Source organism: Phasianus colchicus, chromosome 37, assembly GCF_987193195.1.
Source record: "Phasianus colchicus chromosome 37, bPhaCol1.hap1.1, whole genome shotgun sequence".
Taxonomy (NCBI): domain Eukaryota; kingdom Metazoa; phylum Chordata; class Aves; order Galliformes; family Phasianidae; genus Phasianus; species Phasianus colchicus.
In genome coordinates, this window is record NC_143472.1 from 103,397 (window position 1) to 123,370 (window position 19,974).

Genomic DNA, 19,974 nt, shown 5'->3' on the forward strand with positions numbered 1-19,974 from the left:
TCAGGTGTGCAGTGCTGGGCGCCGGAGGTGCTGGGGCAGCCATGGGGGTCGGCACGGGCAGCTCCGGGGATGCTGTCTTCTGCCGGAGCGAGTTGGTGCGGAGCCCAGATTCAGCATCTGTCTCGTTGCTGAGCTCCCGGCTGGCCCTGGGGGAGTCAGGCAGCTCTGCGTTGGAAGAGCAGGAGTCGAAGCTGCTGGAGACATCTGAGCTCAGTTGCTCCGTGGCTGTGATGCACTGCATCAGCTCTTCACTTTTGCAGCTGTCCGGAGCACTCGCTGCTTCTGGAAAAGCAGAACATCCCCCAGAACAATGATGGCAGCCTTCCCACGCCAGCTCGGTGTGGACACGGACCCGCCATCTCTGCAGACCACAAACTCACCATCAATGCAGGTGAGCAAATGGTCAATTTCCACATCGTCGGCAAGACTGTTGTCCTGGGTCTCTCTTCTGGAAAAGGGAAGAAATCCCCAGTGGGGCAATGCCAGCTTTCCCACGGCCACTCAGCGCAGACAGGCCTCCATCAGCTGTGCTGCTCCCAAACTCACCGTTGTTGATCCACGTGAGCAGGTCATCCATGTCTGCGGTGTCGTCCAGGAGGCCTGTGTTGGCCGTCACTTCTGGAAAAGGAAGAAAATCCCCAGTGGGGCAAAGCCAGCTTTCCCGAACACCCCCCCGCCAGTTGTGCTGCCCCCAAACTCACCCTCGTTGATCCACGTGAGGAGCTCATCGATGTCGTCCGCGATGTCCTCCGGGGTGTCTGCGCTCGTTGTCACTGCTGGAAAAGCAAGAACATCCCCAGTGGAGCAATGCCAGCTTTCCCACAGCCAGCCGGTGCGGACAGCGTGCCGCCCGCTCCGCAGCCCCTCAACTCACCGCCTGGTTCCAGCGTGGCAGCGCTGCAGGTGAGCGGAGCCGTGGCGGGATGGGGGCACACGTCGGTGGGCGCAGGGTGCCCCCGGTCCTCTGAGAGCACCACGGCATCTTGGAAGGGCTCCATCGGCGGCTCCCAGGTGTCAGGCAGGGTGCAGGGCACGGGGAGCACCTGCTGCTGCAGGGAGGGTACCTGCAAAAGAACGGGGGGGGGGCCGGGGCGGGCGGGGGCCTGCGGCAGGCAGGTGCCTGCGGGCTGCGGGGGCTCCCCGTGGAGGAGCACGGCCCCAGGCCACAGCCCCATGGGCTGCTGGGGCAGCAGCGTCCCTGCCAGCAGGGGATGTCCCGAGCAGGGAGCAGGGGCGGTGGGGGGAGCCACAGCTGGGTGCAGCCCCCCAGGTAGGAGCAGCAGCACCGGTAAGTGCAGCCCCGCAGCTGGGGTCAGGCCCCCAGGTGGCAGCTGAGCCGGGGTTGGGGGCAGCCCCCCAGGTGGGAGCTGTGCTGCCTGTCCCCAGACACCTGGTCCCCCAGGCCAGACAGAGGCCTGAGGTGCCAGGTAGGTGGCAGTGGGGACAGGGGAGGGTTGGGGTGGTACCGGCATCGGTCCGCGGACGGTGGGCTGCATCCAGGCGGGGTCCGGTGGCGGCACAGTCGCATCAGCGAAAATGGCGTCGGGTGTCAGAGGCACCGTCAGCGCTCGTCGAGGGAATCTCTCTGTGGGGAAATGCCAGAAGGGGCGCTGGGCTGAGAGCCGGGGCACTGGGGTGAGATCCGGGTGAGAGGAGTGGGATCTGGTGTGCTGGGGTGCGATCTGGGGTCACGGGTGTGAGATCTGGGGCCCTGGGGTGAGATCTGGGGGCACAGGGGTGAGATCTGGGGCCCTGGAGTGCGATCTGGGGGCACAGGGGTGAGATCTGGGGTCAAAGGGGTGAGATCTGGGGCCCTGGGGTGAGATCTGGGGTCAAAGGGGTGAGATCTGGGGCCCTGGGGTGAGATCTGAGGTCAAAGGGGTGAGATCTGGGGCCCTGGGGTGAGATCTGGGGCATTGGGGTCAGATGGAGTGTCAGAGCAGGGGGAGCCTGCTGCCTTACCTGCCATGACAGCTGGAGAGTGGCAGTTGGGGGAGCCCCTCCCCCCAGGGGGGTTCCGTGACGGTTGGGGTCAGCCCCTTTCCCCCAGGCTTGCGATGGTTTGACTTTTCGTACCCAAACATCCTTCCCATGCCAGTTGTTTCCCATCCCGATGATCAGTGACCATCCCGATGGGCATTTGGCAGCCCAGTGCTCTTCCTTGCCAAGGGTCTGCCCGTCCCAGTGGGGATTTGCCATCCCTGCAGTGAGTTCTCACCCCAGGGATGGTTTCCCCTCCCGTCCAAGCGATTTCCAGTCGTCACCACCCAAGACTGTGTAAAGTGCCAGCATTAGTTACGAGTTCTTGAAAGTGGTAGCGGCCGTGGTAGGCCAGTTAGACCTATGGTAACAATGAAAAGGAGGGATTTCTGTGGGACAGCCCTGGTTTAGCTGAGAACAGTGCAGGAATGAGTCAGTGCCCGTGCAGCGTATGCCGAGCTTGTTACTGTGAACTGGTCCTTTGTGCCTCGAAGAACATCACTAACTTTAAACCGTGGACTTTTTCTCCTGGCTTTGGCTGTCTCTTGGGGCATTGCTAGTGAGGACAGAAGAGACAGCATCGTCTTTTCTGCTCTTCCCTCTTCCGTGCTTCCCCTTTCTGCTCTCTTCCTCATCTACTCTTCAGCTCTTCTCCCTGAGTGTTATGCTCTTTTTGCTGCTCATCTGCTGTTCTTTCTTCCTTGTGTCCTGACTCCTTTCCTGCATCTGTACTCCTCTTCTGCTTTTCTTTCTTACCCGTATCCTCTCTTCTCCTCTTGTTCTCCTCATCCGCTCTTCTGACTTAACTGTTTCCTCTTTGCACATCTTGCGCTCTACGGTTCTTCTGTTCTGGCCACTCTCTGCTCTTCTACTTTACTGCTCTTTTCCTTCTCTGTCTTCTGTGCTCTCTTCCTCCCTTCCGTTCTGTTTCATTTCTGCACTTCTCACTGACCCGTGTCCTCTCTTCCCATCTTCTGTACTTCTGCCATACCCGTATTCTGTCCTCTTCAGCTCCTCTCCCTTTCTGCTTTTCTGCCTTAGCTGTCTTGGCTCATCTCCCTTTCTGCTCTTCTCCTCGTCTGCTCGTCTTTCTTACCTTCATCCTCTCTTTTATTCTTCTGCTCTTCTCCTCTTCTGCTCATCTCCTCATTGCTTTGCTGTCTTGTATCCAATCTTTTTCTCTATTGCACTTTTCTTCTTCTGCACTTCTTTCTTCCCTCATCCTTTCTTCTTTTTCTTCTCTGCTGCTCTTCTTTATTTCAGTCTTGTCTGTTCGTGCTCTTCCCCTGTTCTGCTCTTCTAGTGCTCTTGTCAGCATCCAGTCTCTGCACTGCAACTCTGTGTTGGACTTTATCTTGGGGTGGAGGAAGGTCGTAGGGCCTAGATTTGTAGAAGAAAACCCAGAAGGTGATGAAGAAGAGCCCTGAGGAACCAGGAGCACAAAGGCAGCGTGTTTCTCCGAAGGCCACAGCGTGAGCACGTGTTCCCTTTGGCGGACTCCTTTGTACCTCTCCAGGAACTGCTTTGGAATGGAGAATTTTCTGGAGTTGTTTCCAGTTGTTGCTTGGATGAGCTGAGGCTTTTCTCCTTGTATCTTTGCAGGAAAGCAGAGCGGAGAGAACGTCTGTGGTGAGATGCTCAGGTGGAGTTGCCTTCCGTGCACCAACAGCCTGTTTGTGTCCACGTGATGCACGGTGAAGGGAAGGCTGCTGTTCTGTGAGTAAGCCTGGCAAATGGAATGATGGTTCTGGCCTTTTTGTCAAGTGTGTGAGGAGAGGTCTTTGGACAGGCTGTTCTTTTGTTGTTTTGTTGTTGTTGTTGTTGTTGTTGTTTTTCAGGGGAAATGCTATTTCAGTTGTTAGTTACAGTGGTTGGTTGGTGCTTGTTTGAAAAATGTTGTTCATCTAGAGAAGCAGTGTCTCGCACCAGAGAAGTGAGAAATCTCCTGTACATCCTGTCTTCTCCACGAGCCTTCCATGTAGAGACATTTAGTGCCTCTAAATGCCTGTAGAAATGGTGGGGGGATAAATGGGGAAGAGCTGAGGTGCAGTTTCTATGCGTGCTCTGTACACGGAGCAGGCGTCACCTAGTGAGAGCTAGGGGCCCTTTGCAGCGTGGTGGATTTGTTTTCCTTGCTTGTTGGAGCGTGATGCTTTTGTAGGTGCTGTGTGCATTGTAAGTAACTGTGAACTGTGCTGAGACAACAGGTGTCCTAGAGAGAGCCCCTCTGCAGGCTTTTTGTTTGGGCAGTTTTCTTCCCTCTGGGGATTAAAAGGGACTTGAAAAACTCACAAGTACACCTTGCTACTGCTCCAGCCCGTCAAGTGGAGATGATGCCTTTCCTCCCATTGGGGCAGGGAGGAAAGTAGCTGAGAAGTTTGTCTGCCAGCGTGAAGTAGCAGGTTCGGAAGATGGTAACAGGCACGGTAGGCCAGTTAGCAAGATGTTAGAATCCTAGAATCGCCAAGGTTGGAAGAGACCTATGAGATCATCAGTCCAACCATCCAACTATCATCAGTAGCTCTCACTAATCCATGTCCCTCAACACAACGTCTAACCGTTCCTTGAACACCTGCAGGGTGGGTGACTCCACCACCTCCCTGGGCAGCCCTTTGCAGTGCCCGACCACACTTTTGGAAATGCACTATTTCCTACCATCCAGCTTGAGTCTGCCCTGGCACAAATTGAGGCCATTCCCTCCAGTCCTATTGCTAGTTAACGATGTTAGTTAGCAATGAGAGAGCGTTAACAATGAAAGTGACTTATGTGTGTGGGGCAGCCCTGACTTGGCTGACAGGAGTGGAACATTGTAGACGCCGTAGACGGCGGGAAGCTTGTTCCTGTGAAACGGTCCCTTGTGCTCCAGGAATCTCTCTGACTTTCTATCATGGCCTCTTCCTCCTGGTTTTCAGCGTGCTCAGAGGCATTGGTAATGAAGAGAGAACAGACGTCTTTGTAGGCCCTGGAATGGAAGGTGCTTGAGAAGCAAAGGCAGGCAGGTGTGTGCAAAGCAAAGGCTGGTGTGTGCTTGCAGAGCAAAGGGAAGCATGTGCACGCATCGAAAGCGAAGGCGGGCAGGTGCTTGTGAGGCAAAGGCAGGTATGGGTGTGCTTGCTTGCTTAGGAAAGGCACGCAGGTGCATGCTTGCATAGCAAAGGCAGGCAGGTGCGTATGATGGAACGGCAGGTAGATGGATGCATGCTTGCTTCGAAAAGGCAGGCAGGTGCATGGCTGTGAAGCAAAGGCAGGGAGACGTGTGCTTGCTTGCATAGCAAAGGCAGGCAGATGGGTTCTTGCAAAGCAGTGGCAGGCAGATGGGTTCTTGCAAAGCAGTGGCAGGCAGGCAGGTGATTGCTTGTGAAGCGAAGGCCGGGAGGTGGTTGCTTGGTTAGCAGTGGCAGGCAGGTGTGTGCTTGCAGAGCAGTCTCTAGCCAACTGAGGGGATGTTCTCAGGTTTTGTTGCTGTTTAATGACTCTTTTTTTTTCCCTTTTCTTCTTTACTGCCTTCAGTGTCCCCGTCTCTTCCAGAAGCTGCTCTTCTGGCAGCCGCCGCGTGGGCTCGTTAGATGCCCTGAGTGTTTGGAAGAGAGCAGTTTTGTTGAGGGCTGTTGGTGGAATTTCTGTTGCCAGGAGCGCACGGACAGAGAAAGAAGCGTTGTGCAGGCGGGGCAAAAGGAGTGCTGGGGGTCCTGGGAGCAGCAGCGAGGGAAGGTGTTTGAGCTAGTGCCGTTCCACTGGAACGTCCCTTTGGTTTTCTACTTCTGAGAGTATTGGAACTGGTTGCAAAAGATGTGACTTTAAGCGAGGGTGCAGAGCAGATTTAAGCTTTACAGGCGGCTGTGCCAGAGCGTGAAGCATCATCAGCAGGCATGGGTAGCACCAGCTTGAAACATCAGGGGAAGCAGTTAGCTTCCTCAGAGCCCCCAAATGGAGTGCCAAGGTGATGAGATGAAGCAGCACTGAGGGTGGTTTTCCAGGATCTGTGTCTTCTAGGGCTCGGGGCCAGAGCTGTCACTGGGGTTGCTTTCACTGGACACCCGCCACCCCTCCTCAGGACCCATGGTGAGCGTGTGGGTGACAAACGTGTCACTGAGTGAGAGCATCAGGGTGGGAATGCGTGGAACATAGCGCCCAGGGGAGAGACAGGCAGCACGGGGAGGGGGCGTGGGGGCGGAAGGTCAGCCCCAAGGAGAAAGTCTCCCCCGATGGAAAAAAGGGCTTGTTGAATGCCTTGGGTGAGATGTTGGAGAAGAGGAAATTAGTGAGGTTAGTTAAAATGTGCCACCTGGGTTCTGTTTGAGCCCCCTCCAACCCCACAAGTGCCGTCCAAAGCTCTCCGGTGCCGCCTGGTGCTCTTTGCAGTTCCCCAGTAAGGTCCCATTGCCTCTCGGCGTTGTCTGGACTCTCCTTGTGCAAACTCAGTGCCCCCCAGTGCTGCCTGGAGCCACCCCAGTGCTGTGTGCGGCCCTCACTAGCCTCCCAGTGCCCCGCAGTGGACCTCCCAGTGCCACCAGTACTGCCCAGTGCCCCCAGTTCAACACCCCCATTGCTCAGTACGTGACCATCTCCTTCCCCAGGAACAAAACAAGGCAACAGAGATGATGACAGCAGCGATTGTGCTAGAGATGTTCAGTGTGGAGGAGCTGCAGCTCTTGGCTCCCTGCGGCCACCCCAACATCCCCAGAGGTGGGCACGGAGGCCTGGGGGGGGCTTTGGTGCTGCATGAACGACTGCAGGCAGAGCTGTAGCAAAGCGAATGCAAACCATTTAATAGTTAAACGTACAAAAGAGTAAATAAATGACAATATTCCCAACCATTTCCCACCCTAACAATAGTTTCTGATCCCACCCCCTAAAATTCCCACCCTCTAATCAGTTTCCCACCCCCCGATCAATTTCTCACCCCCCCGCTCCCTCCCACCAACAGTTTCCTCCCCCTCCAAAAAACTTCCCAGCCCCCCCAATTCCCACCCCAGTAATTCTTTCCTCCCACTTCCAACGATTTTGGAGTGTAACATTGTAGCAGAGTACAATTTCTCACTCAGAATTGCCACCCCACAAAATTCCCTCCCCCTCCCCACATCCCCAATGCCAGCAGTTACAGAGTACAAGAATTTTTGATGCCAGCCATCTCCCACCGCAGCCAGTTCTCACCCCAGTCATTTCCCACCCCAACAATATCACAGTACAGCCATTTCATTTGCCACTCCAAAAAGATCCCACCGCCCCAAGAATGCCCACCCCCAACCATTTCCCACCCCAAGAATTCCCACCCGCAATTCCCACCCCCATCCATTCCCTCCCCCCAGCCATTCCCACCCGCAATTCCCACCCGCAATCATCCCTCCCCCCCCCCATTCCCACTCGCAATTCCCACCCCCAACCCTTCCCCACCCCCAGCCATTCCCACCCCCCAACCATTTCCCACCCCCCAAGCAACATTTCCCAGCCCAAAGCTTTGACAGTCCAACACTTTTGCGGTCCATCAGCTTCAGAGTCCCACATTGCCCCAGTCCAAGACGCCGCTTGTGGACAGCGCAGTTTTGGAAGGGTAGGGCTGGGGCCGGTGCTGGTGCTCCTGGAACGCTGCCGCTGCTCTCTGGGTGTCGTGGGGGCCAGCGAGGAGCCCAGGGCTACAGGGAGCCATATTCATCGGCTACGGCCACGTCTCCTGCTGCACCAAGTGGTGCCCATCACACCCCAACAGTGGCCCGAGCGGGAGTGTGCCAAGAAACCAGCCTGAGTGCTCCTGCTGGCCGCCGTGCTGCCACAGCCAGCTTTGCCTAGCGCCGATGTTTGTGGCCTGGAACATCCTGGCAGCGCGGCAGCTTCCTCTTTGCGGCTGGGATGCTGCCAGCGTGCTGCTTGTGCCCTTTGCTCTTGTGTTTGGTGGTGGTGCAGGCGGGCATTGTTCACCTGGGTGGCTCGGTGCTGTCCCCGTGGTGCTTGTCTGCCAGCCGGCAGGAGATGCATCCGGGTGGCAGTGCGAGGCGCGTGAGAACCACGCGGGGCTGTTCCTGCTGCGCCTCTTCCAGGAGCCGTCCAGTTTGCGGCAAAGGAGGCACGGGGCGCTTGGCTGTCTCAGTGCCATCCCCCTGGTGTTTGGACGCCACCTGGCAGGAGATGCATCCGGGGGGCAGTGCGAGGCGGGTGAGAATCACCCGGGGCTGCCTCCGCTGCATCTCTGCCATCAGGTGTGCCATGCAGGGCGACGGTGGTGCTGGGGCAGCCCGTGGGTTTGGCAGTGCGAGGCGGGTGAGAATCACCCGGGGCTGCCTCCGCTGCACCTCTGCCATCAGGTGTGCAGTGCTGGGCGCCGGAGGTGCTGGGGCAGCCATGGGGGACGGCACGGGCAGCTCCGGGGATGCTGTCTTCTGCCGGAGCGAGTTGGTGCGGAGCCCAGATTCAGCATCTGTCTCGTTGCTGAGCTCCCGGCTGGCCCTGGGGGAGTCAGGCAGCTCTGCGTTGGAAGAGCAGGAGTCGAAGCTGCTGGAGACATCTGAGCTCAGTTGCTCCATGGCTGTGATGCACTGCATCAGCTCTTCACTTTTGCAGCTGTCCGGAGCACTCGCTGCTTCTGGAAAAGCAGAACATCCCCCAGAACAATGATGGCAGCCTTCCCACGCCAGCTCGGTGTGGACACGGACCCGCCATCTCTGCAGACCACAAACTCACCATCAATGCAGGTGAGCAAATGGTCAATTTCCACATCGTCGGCAAGACTGTTGGTCCTGGGTCTCTCTTCTGGAAAAGGGAAGAAATCCCCAGTGGGGCAATGCCAGCTTTCCCACGGCCACTCAGCGCAGACAGGCCTCCATCAGCTGTGCTGCTCCCAAACTCACCGTTGTTGATCCACGTGAGCAGGTCATCCATGTCTGCGGTGTCGTCCAGGAGGCCTGTGTTGGCCGTCACTTCTGGAAAAGGAAGAAAATCCCCAGTGGGGCAAAGCCAGCTTTCCCGAACACCCCCCCGCCAGTTGTGCTGCCCCCAAACTCACCCTCGTTGATCCACGTGAGGAGCTCATCGATGTCGTCCGCGATGTCCTCCGGGGTGTCTGCGCTCGTTGTCACTGCTGGAAAAGCAAGAACATCCCCAGTGGAGCAATGCCAGCTTTCCCACAGCCAGCCGGTGCGGACAGCGTGCCGCCCGCTCCGCAGCCCCTCAACTCACCGCCTGGTTCCAGCGTGGCAGCGCTGCAGGTGAGCGGAGCCGTGGCGGGATGGGGGCACACGTCGGTGGGCGCAGGGTGCCCCCGGTCCTCTGAGAGCACCACGGCATCTTGGAAGGGCTCCATCGGCGGCTCCCAGGTGTCAGGCAGGGTGCAGGGCACGGGGAGCACCTGCTGCTGCAGGGAGGGTACCTGCAAAAGAACGGGGGGGGGGCCGGGGCGGGCGGGGGCCTGCGGCAGGCAGGTGCCTGCGGGCTGCGGGGGCTCCCCGTGGAGGAGCACGGCCCCAGGCCACAGCCCCATGGGCTGCTGGGGCAGCAGCGTCCCTGCCAGCAGGGGATGTCCCGAGCAGGGAGCAGGGGCGGTGGGGGGAGCCACAGCTGGGTGCAGCCCCCCAGGTAGGAGCAGCAGCACCGGTAAGTGCAGCCCCGCAGCTGGGGTCAGGCCCCCAGGTGGCAGCTGAGCCGGGGTTGGGGGCAGCCCCCCAGGTGGGAGCTGTGCTGCCTGTCCCCAGACACCTGGTCCCCCAGGCCAGACAGAGGCCTGAGGTGCCAGGTAGGTGGCAGTGGGGACAGGGGAGGGTTGGGGTGGTACCGGCATCGGTCCGCGGACGGTGGGCTGCATCCAGGCGGGGTCCGGTGGCGGCACAGTCGCATCAGCGAAAATGGCGTCGGGTGTCAGAGGCACCGTCAGCGCTCGTCGAGGGAATCTCTCTGTGGGGAAATGCCAGAAGGGGCGCTGGGCTGAGAGCCGGGGCACTGGGGTGAGATCCGGGTGAGAGGAGTGGGATCTGGTGTGCTGGGGTGCGATCTGGGGTCACGGGTGTGAGATCTGGGGCCCTGGGGTGAGATCTGGGGGCACAGGGGTGAGATCTGGGGCCCTGGAGTGCGATCTGGGGGCACAGGGGTGAGATCTGGGGTCAAAGGGGTGAGTCCTGGGGCCCTGGGGTGAGATCTGGGGTCAAAGGGGTGAGATCTGGGGCCCTGGGGTGAGATCTGGGGCATTGGGGTCAGATGGAGTGTCAGAGCAGGGGGAGCCTGCTGCCTTACCTGCCATGACAGCTGGAGAGTGGCAGTTGGGGGAGCCCCTCCCCCCAGGGGGGTTCCGTGACGGTTGGGGTCAGCCCCTTTCCCCCAGGCTTGCGATGGTTTGACTTTTCGTACCCAAACATCCTTCCCATGCCAGTTGTTTCCCATCCCGATGATCAGTGACCATCCCGATGGGCATTTGGCAGCCCAGTGCTCTTCCTTGCCAAGGGTCTGCCCGTCCCAGTGGGGATTTGCCATCCCTGCAGTGAGTTCTCACCCCAGGGATGGTTTCCCCTCCCGTCCAAGCGATTTCCAGTCGTCACCACCCAAGACTGTGTAAAGTGCCAGCATTAGTTACGAGTTCTTGAAAGTGGTAGCGGCCGTGGTAGGCCAGTTAGACCTATGGTAACAATGAAAAGGAGGGATTTCTGTGGGACAGCCCTGGTTTAGCTGAGAACAGTGCAGGAATGAGTCAGTGCCCGTGCAGCGTATGCCGAGCTTGTTACTGTGAACTGGTCCTTTGTGCCTCGAAGAACATCACTAACTTTAAACCGTGGACTTTTTCTCCTGGTTTTGGCTGTCTCTTGGGGGCATTGCTAGTGAGGACAGCATCGTCTTTTCTGCTCTTCCCTCTTCCGTGCTTCCCCTTTCTGCTCTCTTCCTCATCTACTCTTCAGCTCTTCTCCCTGAGTGTTATGCTCTTTTTGCTGCTCATCTGCTGTTCTTTCTTCCTTGTGTCCTGACTCCTCTCCTGCATCTGTACTCCTCTTCTGCTTTTCTTTCTTACCCGTATCCTCTCTTCTCCTCTTGTTCTCCTCATCCGCTCTTCTGACTTAACTGTTTCCTCTTTGCACATCTTGCGCTCTACGGTTCTTCTGTTCTGGCCACTCTCTGCTCTTCTACTTTACTGCTCTTTTCCTTCTCTGTCTTCTGTGCTCTCTTCCTCCCTTCCGTTCTGTTTCATTTCTGCACTTCTCACTGACCCGTGTCCTCTCTTCCCATCTTCTGTACTTCTGCCATACCCGTATTCTGTCCTCTTCAGCTCCTCTCCCTTTCTGCTTTTCTGCCTTAGCTGTCTTGGCTCATCTCCCTTTCTGCTCTTCTCCTCGTCTGCACGTCTTTCTTACCTTCATCCTCTCTTTTATTCTTCTGCTCTTCTCCTCGTCTGCTCGTCTTTCTTACCTTCATCCTCTCTTTTATTCTTCTGCTCTTCTCCTCTTCTGCTCATCTCCTCATTGCTTTGCTGTCTTGTATCCAATCTTTTTCTCTATTGCACTTTTCTTCTTCTGCACTTCTTTCTTCCCTCATCCTTTCTTCTTTTTCTTCTCTGCTGCTCTTCTTTATTTCAGTCTTGTCTGTTCGTGCTCTTCCCCTGTTCTGCTCTTCTAGTGCTCTTGTCAGCATCCAGTCTCTGCACTGCAACTCTGTGTTGGACTTTATCTTGGGGTGGAGGAAGGTCGTAGGGCCTAGATTTGTAGAAGAAAACCCAGAAGGTGATGAAGAAGAGCCCTGAGGAACCAGGAGCACAAAGGCAGCGTGTTTCTCCGAAGGCCACAGCGTGAGCACGTGTTCCCTTTGGCGGACTCTTTTGTACCTCTCCAGGAACTGCTTTGGAATGGAGAATTTTCTGGAGTTGTTTCCAGTTGTTGCTTGGATGAGCTGAGGCTTTTCTCCTTGTATCTTTGCAGGAAAGCAGAGCGGAGAGAACGTCTGTGGTGAGATGCTCAGGTGGAGTTGCCTTCCGTGCACCAACAGCCTGTTTGTGTCCACGTGATGCACGGTGAAGGGAAGGCTGCTGTTCTGTGAGTAAGCCTGGCAAATGGAATGATGGTTCTGGCCTTTTTGTCAAGTGTGTGAGGAGAGGTCTTTGGACAGGCTGTTCTTTTGTTGTTTTGTTGTTGTTGTTGTTGTTGTTGTTTTTCAGGGGAAATGCTATTTCAGTTGTTAGTTACAGTGGTTGGTTGGTGCTTGTTTGAAAAATGTTGTTCATCTAGAGAAGCAGTGTCTCGCACCAGAGAAGTGAGAAATCTCCTGTACATCCTGTCTTCTCCACGAGCCTTCCATGTAGAGACATTTAGTGCCTCTAAATGCCTGTAGAAATGGTGGGGGGATAAATGGGGAAGAGCTGAGGTGCAGTTTCTGTGCGTGCTCTGTACACGGAGCAGGCGTCACCTAGTGAGAGCTAGGGGCCCTTTGCAGCGTGGTGGATTTGTTTTCCTTGCTTGTTGGAGCGTGATGCTTTTGTAGGTGCTGTGTGCATTGTAAGTAACTGTGAACTGTGCTGAGACAACAGGTGTCCTAGAGAGAGCCCCTCTGCAGGCTTTTTGTTTGGGCAGTTTTCTTCCCTCTGGGGATTAAAAGGGACTTGAAAAACTCACAAGTACACCTTGCTACTGCTCCAGCCCGTCAAGTGGAGATGATGCCTTTCCTCCCATTGGGGCAGGGAGGAAAGTAGCTGAGAAGTTTGTCTGCCAGCGTGAAGTAGCAGGTTCGGAAGATGGTAACAGGCACGGTAGGCCAGTTAGCAAGATGTTAGAATCCTAGAATCGCCAAGGTTGGAAGAGACCTATGAGATCATCAGTCCAACCATCCAACTATCATCAGTAGCTCTCACTAATCCATGTCCCTCAACACAACGTCTAACCGTTCCTTGAACACCTGCAGGGTGGGTGACTCCACCACCTCCCTGGGCAGCCCTTTGCAGTGCCCGACCACACTTTTGGAAATGCACTATTTCCTACCATCCAGCTTGAGTCTGCCCTGGCACAAATTGAGGCCATTCCCTCCAGTCCTATTGCTAGTTAACGATGTTAGTTAGCAATGAGAGAGCGTTAACAATGAAAGTGACTTATGTGTGTGGGGCAGCCCTGACTTGGCTGACAGGAGTGGAACATTGTAGACGCCGTAGACGGCGGGAAGCTTGTTCCTGTGAAACGGTCCCTTGTGCTCCAGGAATCTCTCTGACTTTCTATCATGGCCTCTTCCTCCTGGTTTTCAGCGTGCTCAGAGGCATTGGTAATGAAGAGAGAACAGACGTCTTTGTAGGCCCTGGAATGGAAGGTGCTTGAGAAGCAAAGGCAGGCAGGTGTGTGCAAAGCAAAGGCTGGTGTGTGCTTGCAGAGCAAAGAGAAGCATGTGCACGCATCGAAAGCGAAGGCGGGCAGGTGCTTGTGAGGCAAAGGCAGGTATGGGTGTGCTTGCTTGCTTAGGAAAGGCACGCAGGTGCATGCTTGCATAGCAAAGGCAGGCAGGTGCGTATGATGGAACGGCAGGTAGATGGATGCATGCTTGCTTCGAAAAGGCAGGCAGGTGCATGGCTGTGAAGCAAAGGCAGGGAGACGTGTGCTTGCTTGCATAGCAAAGGCAGGCAGATGGGTTCTTGCAAAGCAGTGGCAGGCAGATGGGTTCTTGCAAAGCAGTGGCAGGCAGGCAGGTGATTGCTTGTGAAGCGAAGGCCGGGAGGTGGTTGCTTGGTTAGCAGTGGCAGGCAGGTGTGTGCTTGCAGAGCAGTCTCTAGCCAACTGAGGGGATGTTCTCAGGTTTTGTCGCTGTTTAATGACTCTTTTTTTTTCCCTTTTCTTCTTTACTGCCTTCACTGTCCCCGTCTCTTCCAGAAGCTGCTCTTCTGGCAGCCGCCGCGTGGGCTCGTTAGATGCCCTGAGTGTTTGGAAGAGAGCAGTTTTGTTGAGGGCTGTTGGTGGAATTTCTGTTGCCAGGAGCGCACGGACAGAGAAAGAAGCGTTGTGCAGGCGGGGCAAAAGGAGTGCTGGGGGTCCTGGGAGCAGCAGCGAGGGAAGGTGTTTGAGCTAGTGCCGTTCCACTGGAACGTCCCTTTGGTTTTCTACTTCTGAGAGTATTGGAACTGGTTGCAAAAGATGTGACTTTAAGCGAGGGTGCAGAGCAGATTTAAGCTTTACAGGCGGCTGTGCCAGAGCGTGAAGCATCATCAGCAGGCATGGGTAGCACCAGCTTGAAACATCAGGGGAAGCAGTTAGCTTCCTCAGAGCCCCCAAATGGAGTGCCAAGGTGATGAGATGAAGCAGCACTGAGGGTGGTTTTCCAGGATCTGTGTCTTCTAGGGCTCGGGGCCAGAGCTGTCACTGGGGTTGCTTTCACTGGACACCCGCCACCCCTCCTCAGGACCCATGGTGAGCGTGTGGGTGACAAACGTGTCACTGAGTGAGAGCATCAGGGTGGGAATGCGTGGAACATAGCGCCCAGGGGAGAGACAGGCAGCACGGGGAGGGGGCGTGGGGGCGGAAGGTCAGCCCCAAGGAGAAAGTCTCCCCCGATGGAAAAAAGGGCTTGTTGAATGCCTTGGGTGAGATGTTGGAGAAGAGGAAATTAGTGAGGTTAGTTAAAATGTGCCACCTGGGTTCTGTTTGAGCCCCCTTCCAACCCCACAAGTGCCGTCCAAAGCTCTCCGGTGCCGCCTGGTGCTCTTTGCAGTTCCCCAGTAAGGTCCCATTGCCTCTCGGCGTTGTCTGGACTCTCCTTGTGCAAACTCAGTGCCCCCCAGTGCTGCCTGGAGCCACCCCAGTGCTGTGTGCGGCCCTCACTAGCCTCCCAGTGCCACCAGTACTGCCCAGTGCCCCCAGTTCAACACCCCCATTGCTCAGTACGTGACCATCTCCTTCCCCAGGAACAAAACAAGGCAACAGAGATGATGACAGCAGCGATTGTGCTAGAGATGTTCAGTGTGGAGGAGCTGCAGCTCTTGGCTCCCTGCGGCCACCCCAACATCCCCAGAGGTGGGCACGGAGGCCTGGGGGGGCTTTGGTGCTGCATGAACGACTGCAGGCAGAGCTGTAGCAAAGCGAATGCAAACCATTTAATAGTTAAACGTACAAAAGAGTAAATAAATGACAATATTCCCAACCATTTCCCACCCTAACAATAGTTTCTGATCCCACCCCCTAAAATTCCCACCCTCTAATCAGTTTCCCACCCCCCGATCAATTTCTCACCCCCCCGCTCCCTCCCACCAACAGTTTCCTCCCCCTCCAAAAAACTTCCCAGCCCCCCCAATTCCCACCCCAGTAATTCTTTCCTCCCACTTCCAACGATTTTGGAGTGTAACATTGTAGCAGAGTACAATTTCTCACTCAGAATTGCCACCCCACAAAATTCCCTCCCCCTCCCCACATCCCCAATGCCAGCAGTTACAGAGTACAAGAATTTTTGATGCCAGCCATCTCCCACCGCAGCCAGTTCTCACCCCAGTCATTTCCCACCCCAACAATATCACAGTACAGCCATTTCATTTGCCACTCCAAAAAGATCCCACCGCCCCAAGAATGCCCACCCCCAACCATTTCCCACCCCAAGAATTCCCACCCGCAATTCCCACCCCCATCCATTCCCTCCCCCCAGCCATTCCCACCCGCAATTCCCACCCGCAATCATCCCTCCCCCCCCCCCATTCCCACTCGCAATTCCCACCCCCAACCCTTCCCCACCCCCAGCCATTCCCACCCCCCAACCATTTCCCACCCCCCAAGCAACATTTCCCAGCCCAAAGCTTTGACAGTCCAACACTTTTGCGGTCCATCAGCTTCAGAGTCCCACATTGCCCCAGTCCAAGACGCCGCTTGTGGACAGCGCAGTTTTGGAAGGGTAGGGCTGGGGCCGGTGCTGGTGCTCCTGGAACGCTGCCGCTGCTCTCTGGGTGTCGTGGGGGCCAGCGAGGAGCCCAGGGCTACAGGGAGCCATATTCATCGGCTACGGCCACGTCTCCTGCTGCACCAAGTGGTGCCCATCACACCCCAACAGTGGCCGGAGCGGGAGTGTGCCAAGAAACCAGCCTGAGTGCTCCTGCTGGCCGCCGTGCTGCCACAGCCAGCTTTGCCTAGCGCCGATGTTTGTGGCCTGGAACATCCTGGCAGCGCGGCAGCTTCCTCTTTGCGGCTGGGATGCTGCCAGCGTGCTGCTTGTGCCCTTTGCTCTTGTGTTTGGTGGTGGTGCAGGCGGGCATTGTTCACCTGGGTGGCTCGGTGCTGTCCCCGTGGTGCTTGTCTGCCAGCCGGCAGGAGATGCATCCGGGTGGCAGTGCGAGGCGCGTGAGAACCACGCGGGGCTGTTCCTGCTGCGCCTCTTCCAGGAGCCGTCCAGTTTGCGGCAAAGGAGGCACGGGGCGCTTGGCTGTCTCAGTGCCATCCCCCTGGTGTTTGGCCGCCACCCGGCAGGAGATGCATCCGGGGGGCAGTGCGAGGCGGGTGAGAATCACCCGGGGCTGCCTCCGCTGCATCTCTGCCATCAGGTGTGCCGTGCAGGGCGACGGTGGTGCTGGGGCAGCCCGTGGGTTTGGCAGTGCGAGGCGGGTGAGAATCACCCGGGGCTGCCTCCGCTGCACCTCTGCCATCAGGTGTGCAGTGCTGGGCGCCGGAGGTGCTGGGGCAGCCATGGGGGTCGGCACGGGCAGCTCCGGGGATGCTGTCTTCTGCCGGAGCGAGTTGGTGCGGAGCCCAGATTCAGCATCTGTCTCGTTGCTGAGCTCCCGGCTGGCCCTGGGGGAGTCAGGCAGCTCTGCGTTGGAAGAGCAGGAGTCGAAGCTGCTGGAGACATCTGAGCTCAGTTGCTCCGTGGCTGTGATGCACTGCATCAGCTCTTCACTTTTGCAGCTGTCCGGAGCACTCGCTGCTTCTGGAAAAGCAGAACATCCCCCAGAACAATGATGGCAGCCTTCCCACGCCAGCTCGGTGTGGACACGGACCCGCCATCTCTGCAGACCACAAACTCACCATCAATGCAGGTGAGCAAATGGTCAATTTCCACATCGTCGGCAAGACTGTTGGTCCTGGGTCTCTCTTCTGGAAAAGGGAAGAAATCCCCAGTGGGGCAATGCCAGCTTTCCCACGGCCACTCAGCGCAGACAGGCCTCCATCAGCTGTGCTGCTCCCAAACTCACCGTTGTTGATCCACGTGAGCAGGTCATCCATGTCTGCGGTGTCGTCCAGGAGGCCTGTGTTGGCCGTCACTTCTGGAAAAGGAAGAAAATCCCCAGTGGGGCAAAGCCAGCTTTCCCGAACACCCCCCCGCCAGTTGTGCTGCCCCCAAACTCACCCTCGTTGATCCACGTGAGGAGCTCATCGATGTCGTCCGCGATGTCCTCCGGGGTGTCTGCGCTCGTTGTCACTGCTGGAAAAGCAAGAACATCCCCAGTGGAGCAATGCCAGCTTTCCCACAGCCAGCCGGTGCGGACAGCGTGCCGCCCGCTCCGCAGCCCCTGAACTCACCGCCTGGTTCCAGCGTGGCAGCGCTGCAGGTGAGCGGAGCCGTGGCGGGATGGGGGCACACGTCGGTGGGCGCAGGGTGCCCCCGGTCCTCTGAGAGCACCACGGCATCTTGGAAGGGCTCCATCGGCGGCTCCCAGGTGTCAGGCAGGGTGCAGGGCACGGGGAGCACCTGCTGCTGCAGGGAGGGTACCTGCAAAAGAACGGGGGGGGGGCCGGGGCGGGCGGGGGCCTGCGGCAGGCAGGTGCCTGCGGGCTGCGGGGGCTCCCCGTGGAGGAGCACGGCCCCAGGCCACAGCCCCATGGGCTGCTGGGGCAGCAGCGTCCCTGCCAGCAGGGGATGTCCCGAGCAGGGAGCAGGGGCGGTGGGGGGAGCCACAGCTGGGTGCAGCCCCCCAGGTAGGAGCAGCAGCACCGGTAAGTGCAGCCCCGCAGCTGGGGTCAGGCCCCCAGGTGGCAGCTGAGCCGGGGTTGGGGGCAGCCCCCCAGGTGGGAGCTGTGCTGCCTGTCCCCAGACACCTGGTCCCCCAGGCCAGACAGAGGCCTGAGGTGCCAGGTAGGTGGCAGTGGGGACAGGGGAGGGTTGGGGTGGTACCGGCATCGGTCCGCGGACGGTGGGCTGCATCCAGGCGGGGTCCGGTGGCGGCACAGTCGCATCAGCGAAAATGGCGTCGGGTGTCAGAGGCACCGTCAGCGCTCGTCGAGGGAATCTCTCTGTGGGGAAATGCCAGAAGGGGCGCTGGGCTGAGAGCCGGGGCACTGGGGTGAGATCCGGGTGAGAGGAGTGGGATCTGGTGTGCTGGGGTGCGATCTGGGGTCACGGGTGTGAGATCTGGGGCCCTGGGGTGAGATCTGGGGGCACAGGGGTGAGATCTGGGGCCCTGGAGTGCGATCTGGGGGCACAGGGGTGAGATCTGGGGTCAAAGGGGTGAGTCCTGGGGCCCTGGGGTGAGATCTGGGGTCAAAGGGGTGAGATCTGGGGCCCTGGGGTGAGATCTGGGGCATTGGGGTCAGATGGAGTGTCAGAGCAGGGGGAGCCTGCTGCCTTACCTGCCATGACAGCTGGAGAGTGGCAGTTGGGGGAGCCCCTCCCCCCAGGGGGGTTCCGTGACGGTTGGGGTCAGCCCCTTTCCCCCAGGCTTGCGATGGTTTGACTTTTCGTACCCAAACATCCTTCCCATGCCAGTTGTTTCCCATCCCGATGATCAGTGACCATCCCGATGGGCATTTGGCAGCCCAGTGCTCTTCCTTGCCAAGGGTCTGCCCGTCCCAGTGGGGATTTGCCATCCCTGCAGTGAGTTCTCACCCCAGGGATGGTTTCCCCTCCCGTCCAAGCGATTTCCAGTCGTCACCACCCAAGACTGTGTAAAGTGCCAGCATTAGTTACGAGTTCTTGAAAGTGGTAGCGGCCGTGGTAGGCCAGTTAGACCTATGGTAACAATGAAAAGGAGGGATTTCTGTGGGACAGCCCTGGTTTAGCTGAGAACAGTGCAGGAATGAGTCAGTGCCCGTGCAGCGTATGCCGAGCTTGTTACTGTGAACTGGTCCTTTGTGCCTCGAAGAACATCACTAACTTTAAACCGTGGACTTTTTCTCCTGGCTTTGGCTGTCTCTTGGGGCATTGCTAGTGAGGACAGAAGAGACAGCATCGTCTTTTCTGCTCTTCCCTCTTCCGTGCTTCCCCTTTCTGCTCTCTTCCTCATCTACTCTTCAGCTCTTCTCCCTGAGTGTTATGCTCTTTTTGCTGCTCATCTGCTGTTCTTTCTTCCTTGTGTCCTTACTCCTTTCCTGCATCTGTACTCCTCTTCTGCTTTTCTTTCTTACCCGTATCCTCTCTTCTCCTCTTGTTCTCCTCATCCGCTCTTCTGACTTAACTGTTTCCTCTTTGCACATCTTGCGCTCTACGGTTCTTCTGTTCTGGCCACTCTCTGCTCTTCTACTTTACTGCTCTTTTCCTTCTCTGTCTTCTGTGCTCTCTTCCTCCCTTCCGTTCTGTTTCATTTCTGCACTTCTCACTGACCCGTGTCCTCTCTTCCCATCTTCTGTACTTCTGCCATACCCGTATTCTGTCCTCTTCAGCTCCTCTCCCTTTCTGCTTTTCTGCCTTAGCTGTCTTGGCTCATCTCCCTTTCTGCTCTTCTCCTCGTCTGCACGTCTTTCTTACCTTCATCCTCTCTTTTATTCTTCTGCTCTTCTCCTCTTCTGCTCATCTCCTCATTGCTTTGCTGTCTTGTATCCAATCTTTTTCTCTATTGCACTTTTCTTCTTCTGCACTTCTTTCTTCCCTCATCCTTTCTTCTTTTTCTTCTCTGCTGCTCTTCTTTATTTCAGTCTTGTCTGTTCGTGCTCTTCCCCTGTTCTGCTCTTCTAGTGCTCTTGTCAGCATCCAGTCTCTGCACTGCAACTCTGTGTTGGACTTTATCTTGGGGTGGAGGAAGGTCGTAGGGCCTAGATTTGTAGAAGAAAACCCAGAAGGTGATGAAGAAGAGCCCTGAGGAACCAGGAGCACAAAGGCAGCGTGTTTCTCCGAAGGCCACAGCGTGAGCACGTGTTCCCTTTGGCGGAC

At 57.1% G+C, this 19,974-nt stretch overlaps 4 protein-coding genes across 20 annotated transcripts in view; 1 reads left to right on the forward strand and 3 right to left on the reverse strand.

Annotated features, from left to right (window-relative positions):
* Positions 1 to 215: 215 nt before the first annotated feature.
* Positions 216 to 1,787, reverse strand: LOC149913405 (uncharacterized). The gene is made up of 4 exons (XM_090129640.1): positions 875 to 1,787; positions 702 to 776; positions 381 to 618; positions 216 to 282 (listed from the first exon to the last, which is right to left on the reverse strand). The coding sequence occupies exons 1-3, from the start codon at positions 1,494 to 1,496 to the stop codon at positions 404 to 406; spliced, it is 912 nt and encodes a 303-aa protein (XP_089985766.1). The 5' UTR covers positions 1,497 to 1,787; the 3' UTR covers positions 216 to 282; positions 381 to 403.
* A 1,097-nt stretch (positions 1,788 to 2,884) lies between these two features.
* Positions 2,885 to 19,974, forward strand: part of LOC149913406 (uncharacterized) — a 45,135-nt gene continuing 28,045 nt past the window's right edge. For 11 of the 15 annotated variants that reach the window (XM_090129654.1, XM_090129651.1, XM_090129653.1 and 8 more), the window contains exons 1-2: positions 2,885 to 3,696; positions 11,865 to 11,978. The gene's annotated coding sequence lies outside the window, so the exon portion shown is untranslated. Of the gene's footprint in view, positions 3,697 to 11,232; positions 11,735 to 11,864; positions 11,979 to 17,307; positions 17,441 to 19,475; positions 19,949 to 19,974 lie in introns of those variants that run through there. The other 4 variants (XM_090129659.1, XM_090129660.1, XM_090129663.1 and 1 more) reach the window with 4 other exon arrangements.
* LOC149913407 (uncharacterized) lies at positions 7,352 to 11,233 on the reverse strand. 2 transcript variants are annotated; one of them, XM_090129639.1, is made up of 4 exons: positions 9,151 to 11,233; positions 8,978 to 9,052; positions 8,656 to 8,894; positions 7,352 to 8,557 (listed from the first exon to the last, which is right to left on the reverse strand). In XM_090129639.1, the coding sequence occupies exons 1-4, from the start codon at positions 9,770 to 9,772 to the stop codon at positions 8,516 to 8,518; spliced, it is 978 nt and encodes a 325-aa protein (XP_089985765.1). In that variant the 5' UTR covers positions 9,773 to 11,233; the 3' UTR covers positions 7,352 to 8,515. The 2 variants fall into 2 exon arrangements, with proteins under 2 accessions (XP_089985765.1, XP_089985764.1); XM_090129638.1 differs by having other exon boundaries at positions 7,352 to 8,894.
* On the reverse strand, positions 15,635 to 19,476 carry LOC149913408 (uncharacterized). 2 transcript variants are annotated; one of them, XM_090129637.1, is made up of 4 exons: positions 17,412 to 19,476; positions 17,239 to 17,313; positions 16,917 to 17,155; positions 15,635 to 16,818 (listed from the first exon to the last, which is right to left on the reverse strand). In XM_090129637.1, exons 1-4 carry the CDS (start codon positions 18,031 to 18,033, stop codon positions 16,777 to 16,779), a joined length of 978 nt encoding a protein of 325 aa, XP_089985763.1. In that variant the 5' UTR covers positions 18,034 to 19,476; the 3' UTR covers positions 15,635 to 16,776. The 2 variants fall into 2 exon arrangements, with proteins under 2 accessions (XP_089985763.1, XP_089985762.1); XM_090129636.1 differs by having other exon boundaries at positions 15,635 to 17,155.

Coding starts and splice junctions, on each gene's coding strand:
- LOC149913408 (XM_090129636.1), bottom strand. CDS start 18,033: ATGCAGCCCACCGTCCGCGGACCGATGCCGGTACCACCCCAACCCTCC. Junction 17,314..17,411: donor TGCCACGCTGGAACCAGGCG/GTGAGTTCAGGG, acceptor TTGCTTTTCCAG/CAGTGACAACGAGCGCAGAC. Junction 17,156..17,238: donor CCTCACGTGGATCAACGAGG/GTGAGTTTGGGG, acceptor TTCCTTTTCCAG/AAGTGACGGCCAACACAGGC.
- LOC149913407 (XM_090129638.1), bottom strand. CDS start 9,772: ATGCAGCCCACCGTCCGCGGACCGATGCCGGTACCACCCCAACCCTCC. Junction 9,053..9,150: donor TGCCACGCTGGAACCAGGCG/GTGAGTTGAGGG, acceptor TTGCTTTTCCAG/CAGTGACAACGAGCGCAGAC. Junction 8,895..8,977: donor CCTCACGTGGATCAACGAGG/GTGAGTTTGGGG, acceptor TTCCTTTTCCAG/AAGTGACGGCCAACACAGGC.
- LOC149913405 (XM_090129640.1), bottom strand. CDS start 1,496: ATGCAGCCCACCGTCCGCGGACCGATGCCGGTACCACCCCAACCCTCC. Junction 777..874: donor TGCCACGCTGGAACCAGGCG/GTGAGTTGAGGG, acceptor TTGCTTTTCCAG/CAGTGACAACGAGCGCAGAC. Junction 619..701: donor CCTCACGTGGATCAACGAGG/GTGAGTTTGGGG, acceptor TTCCTTTTCCAG/AAGTGACGGCCAACACAGGC.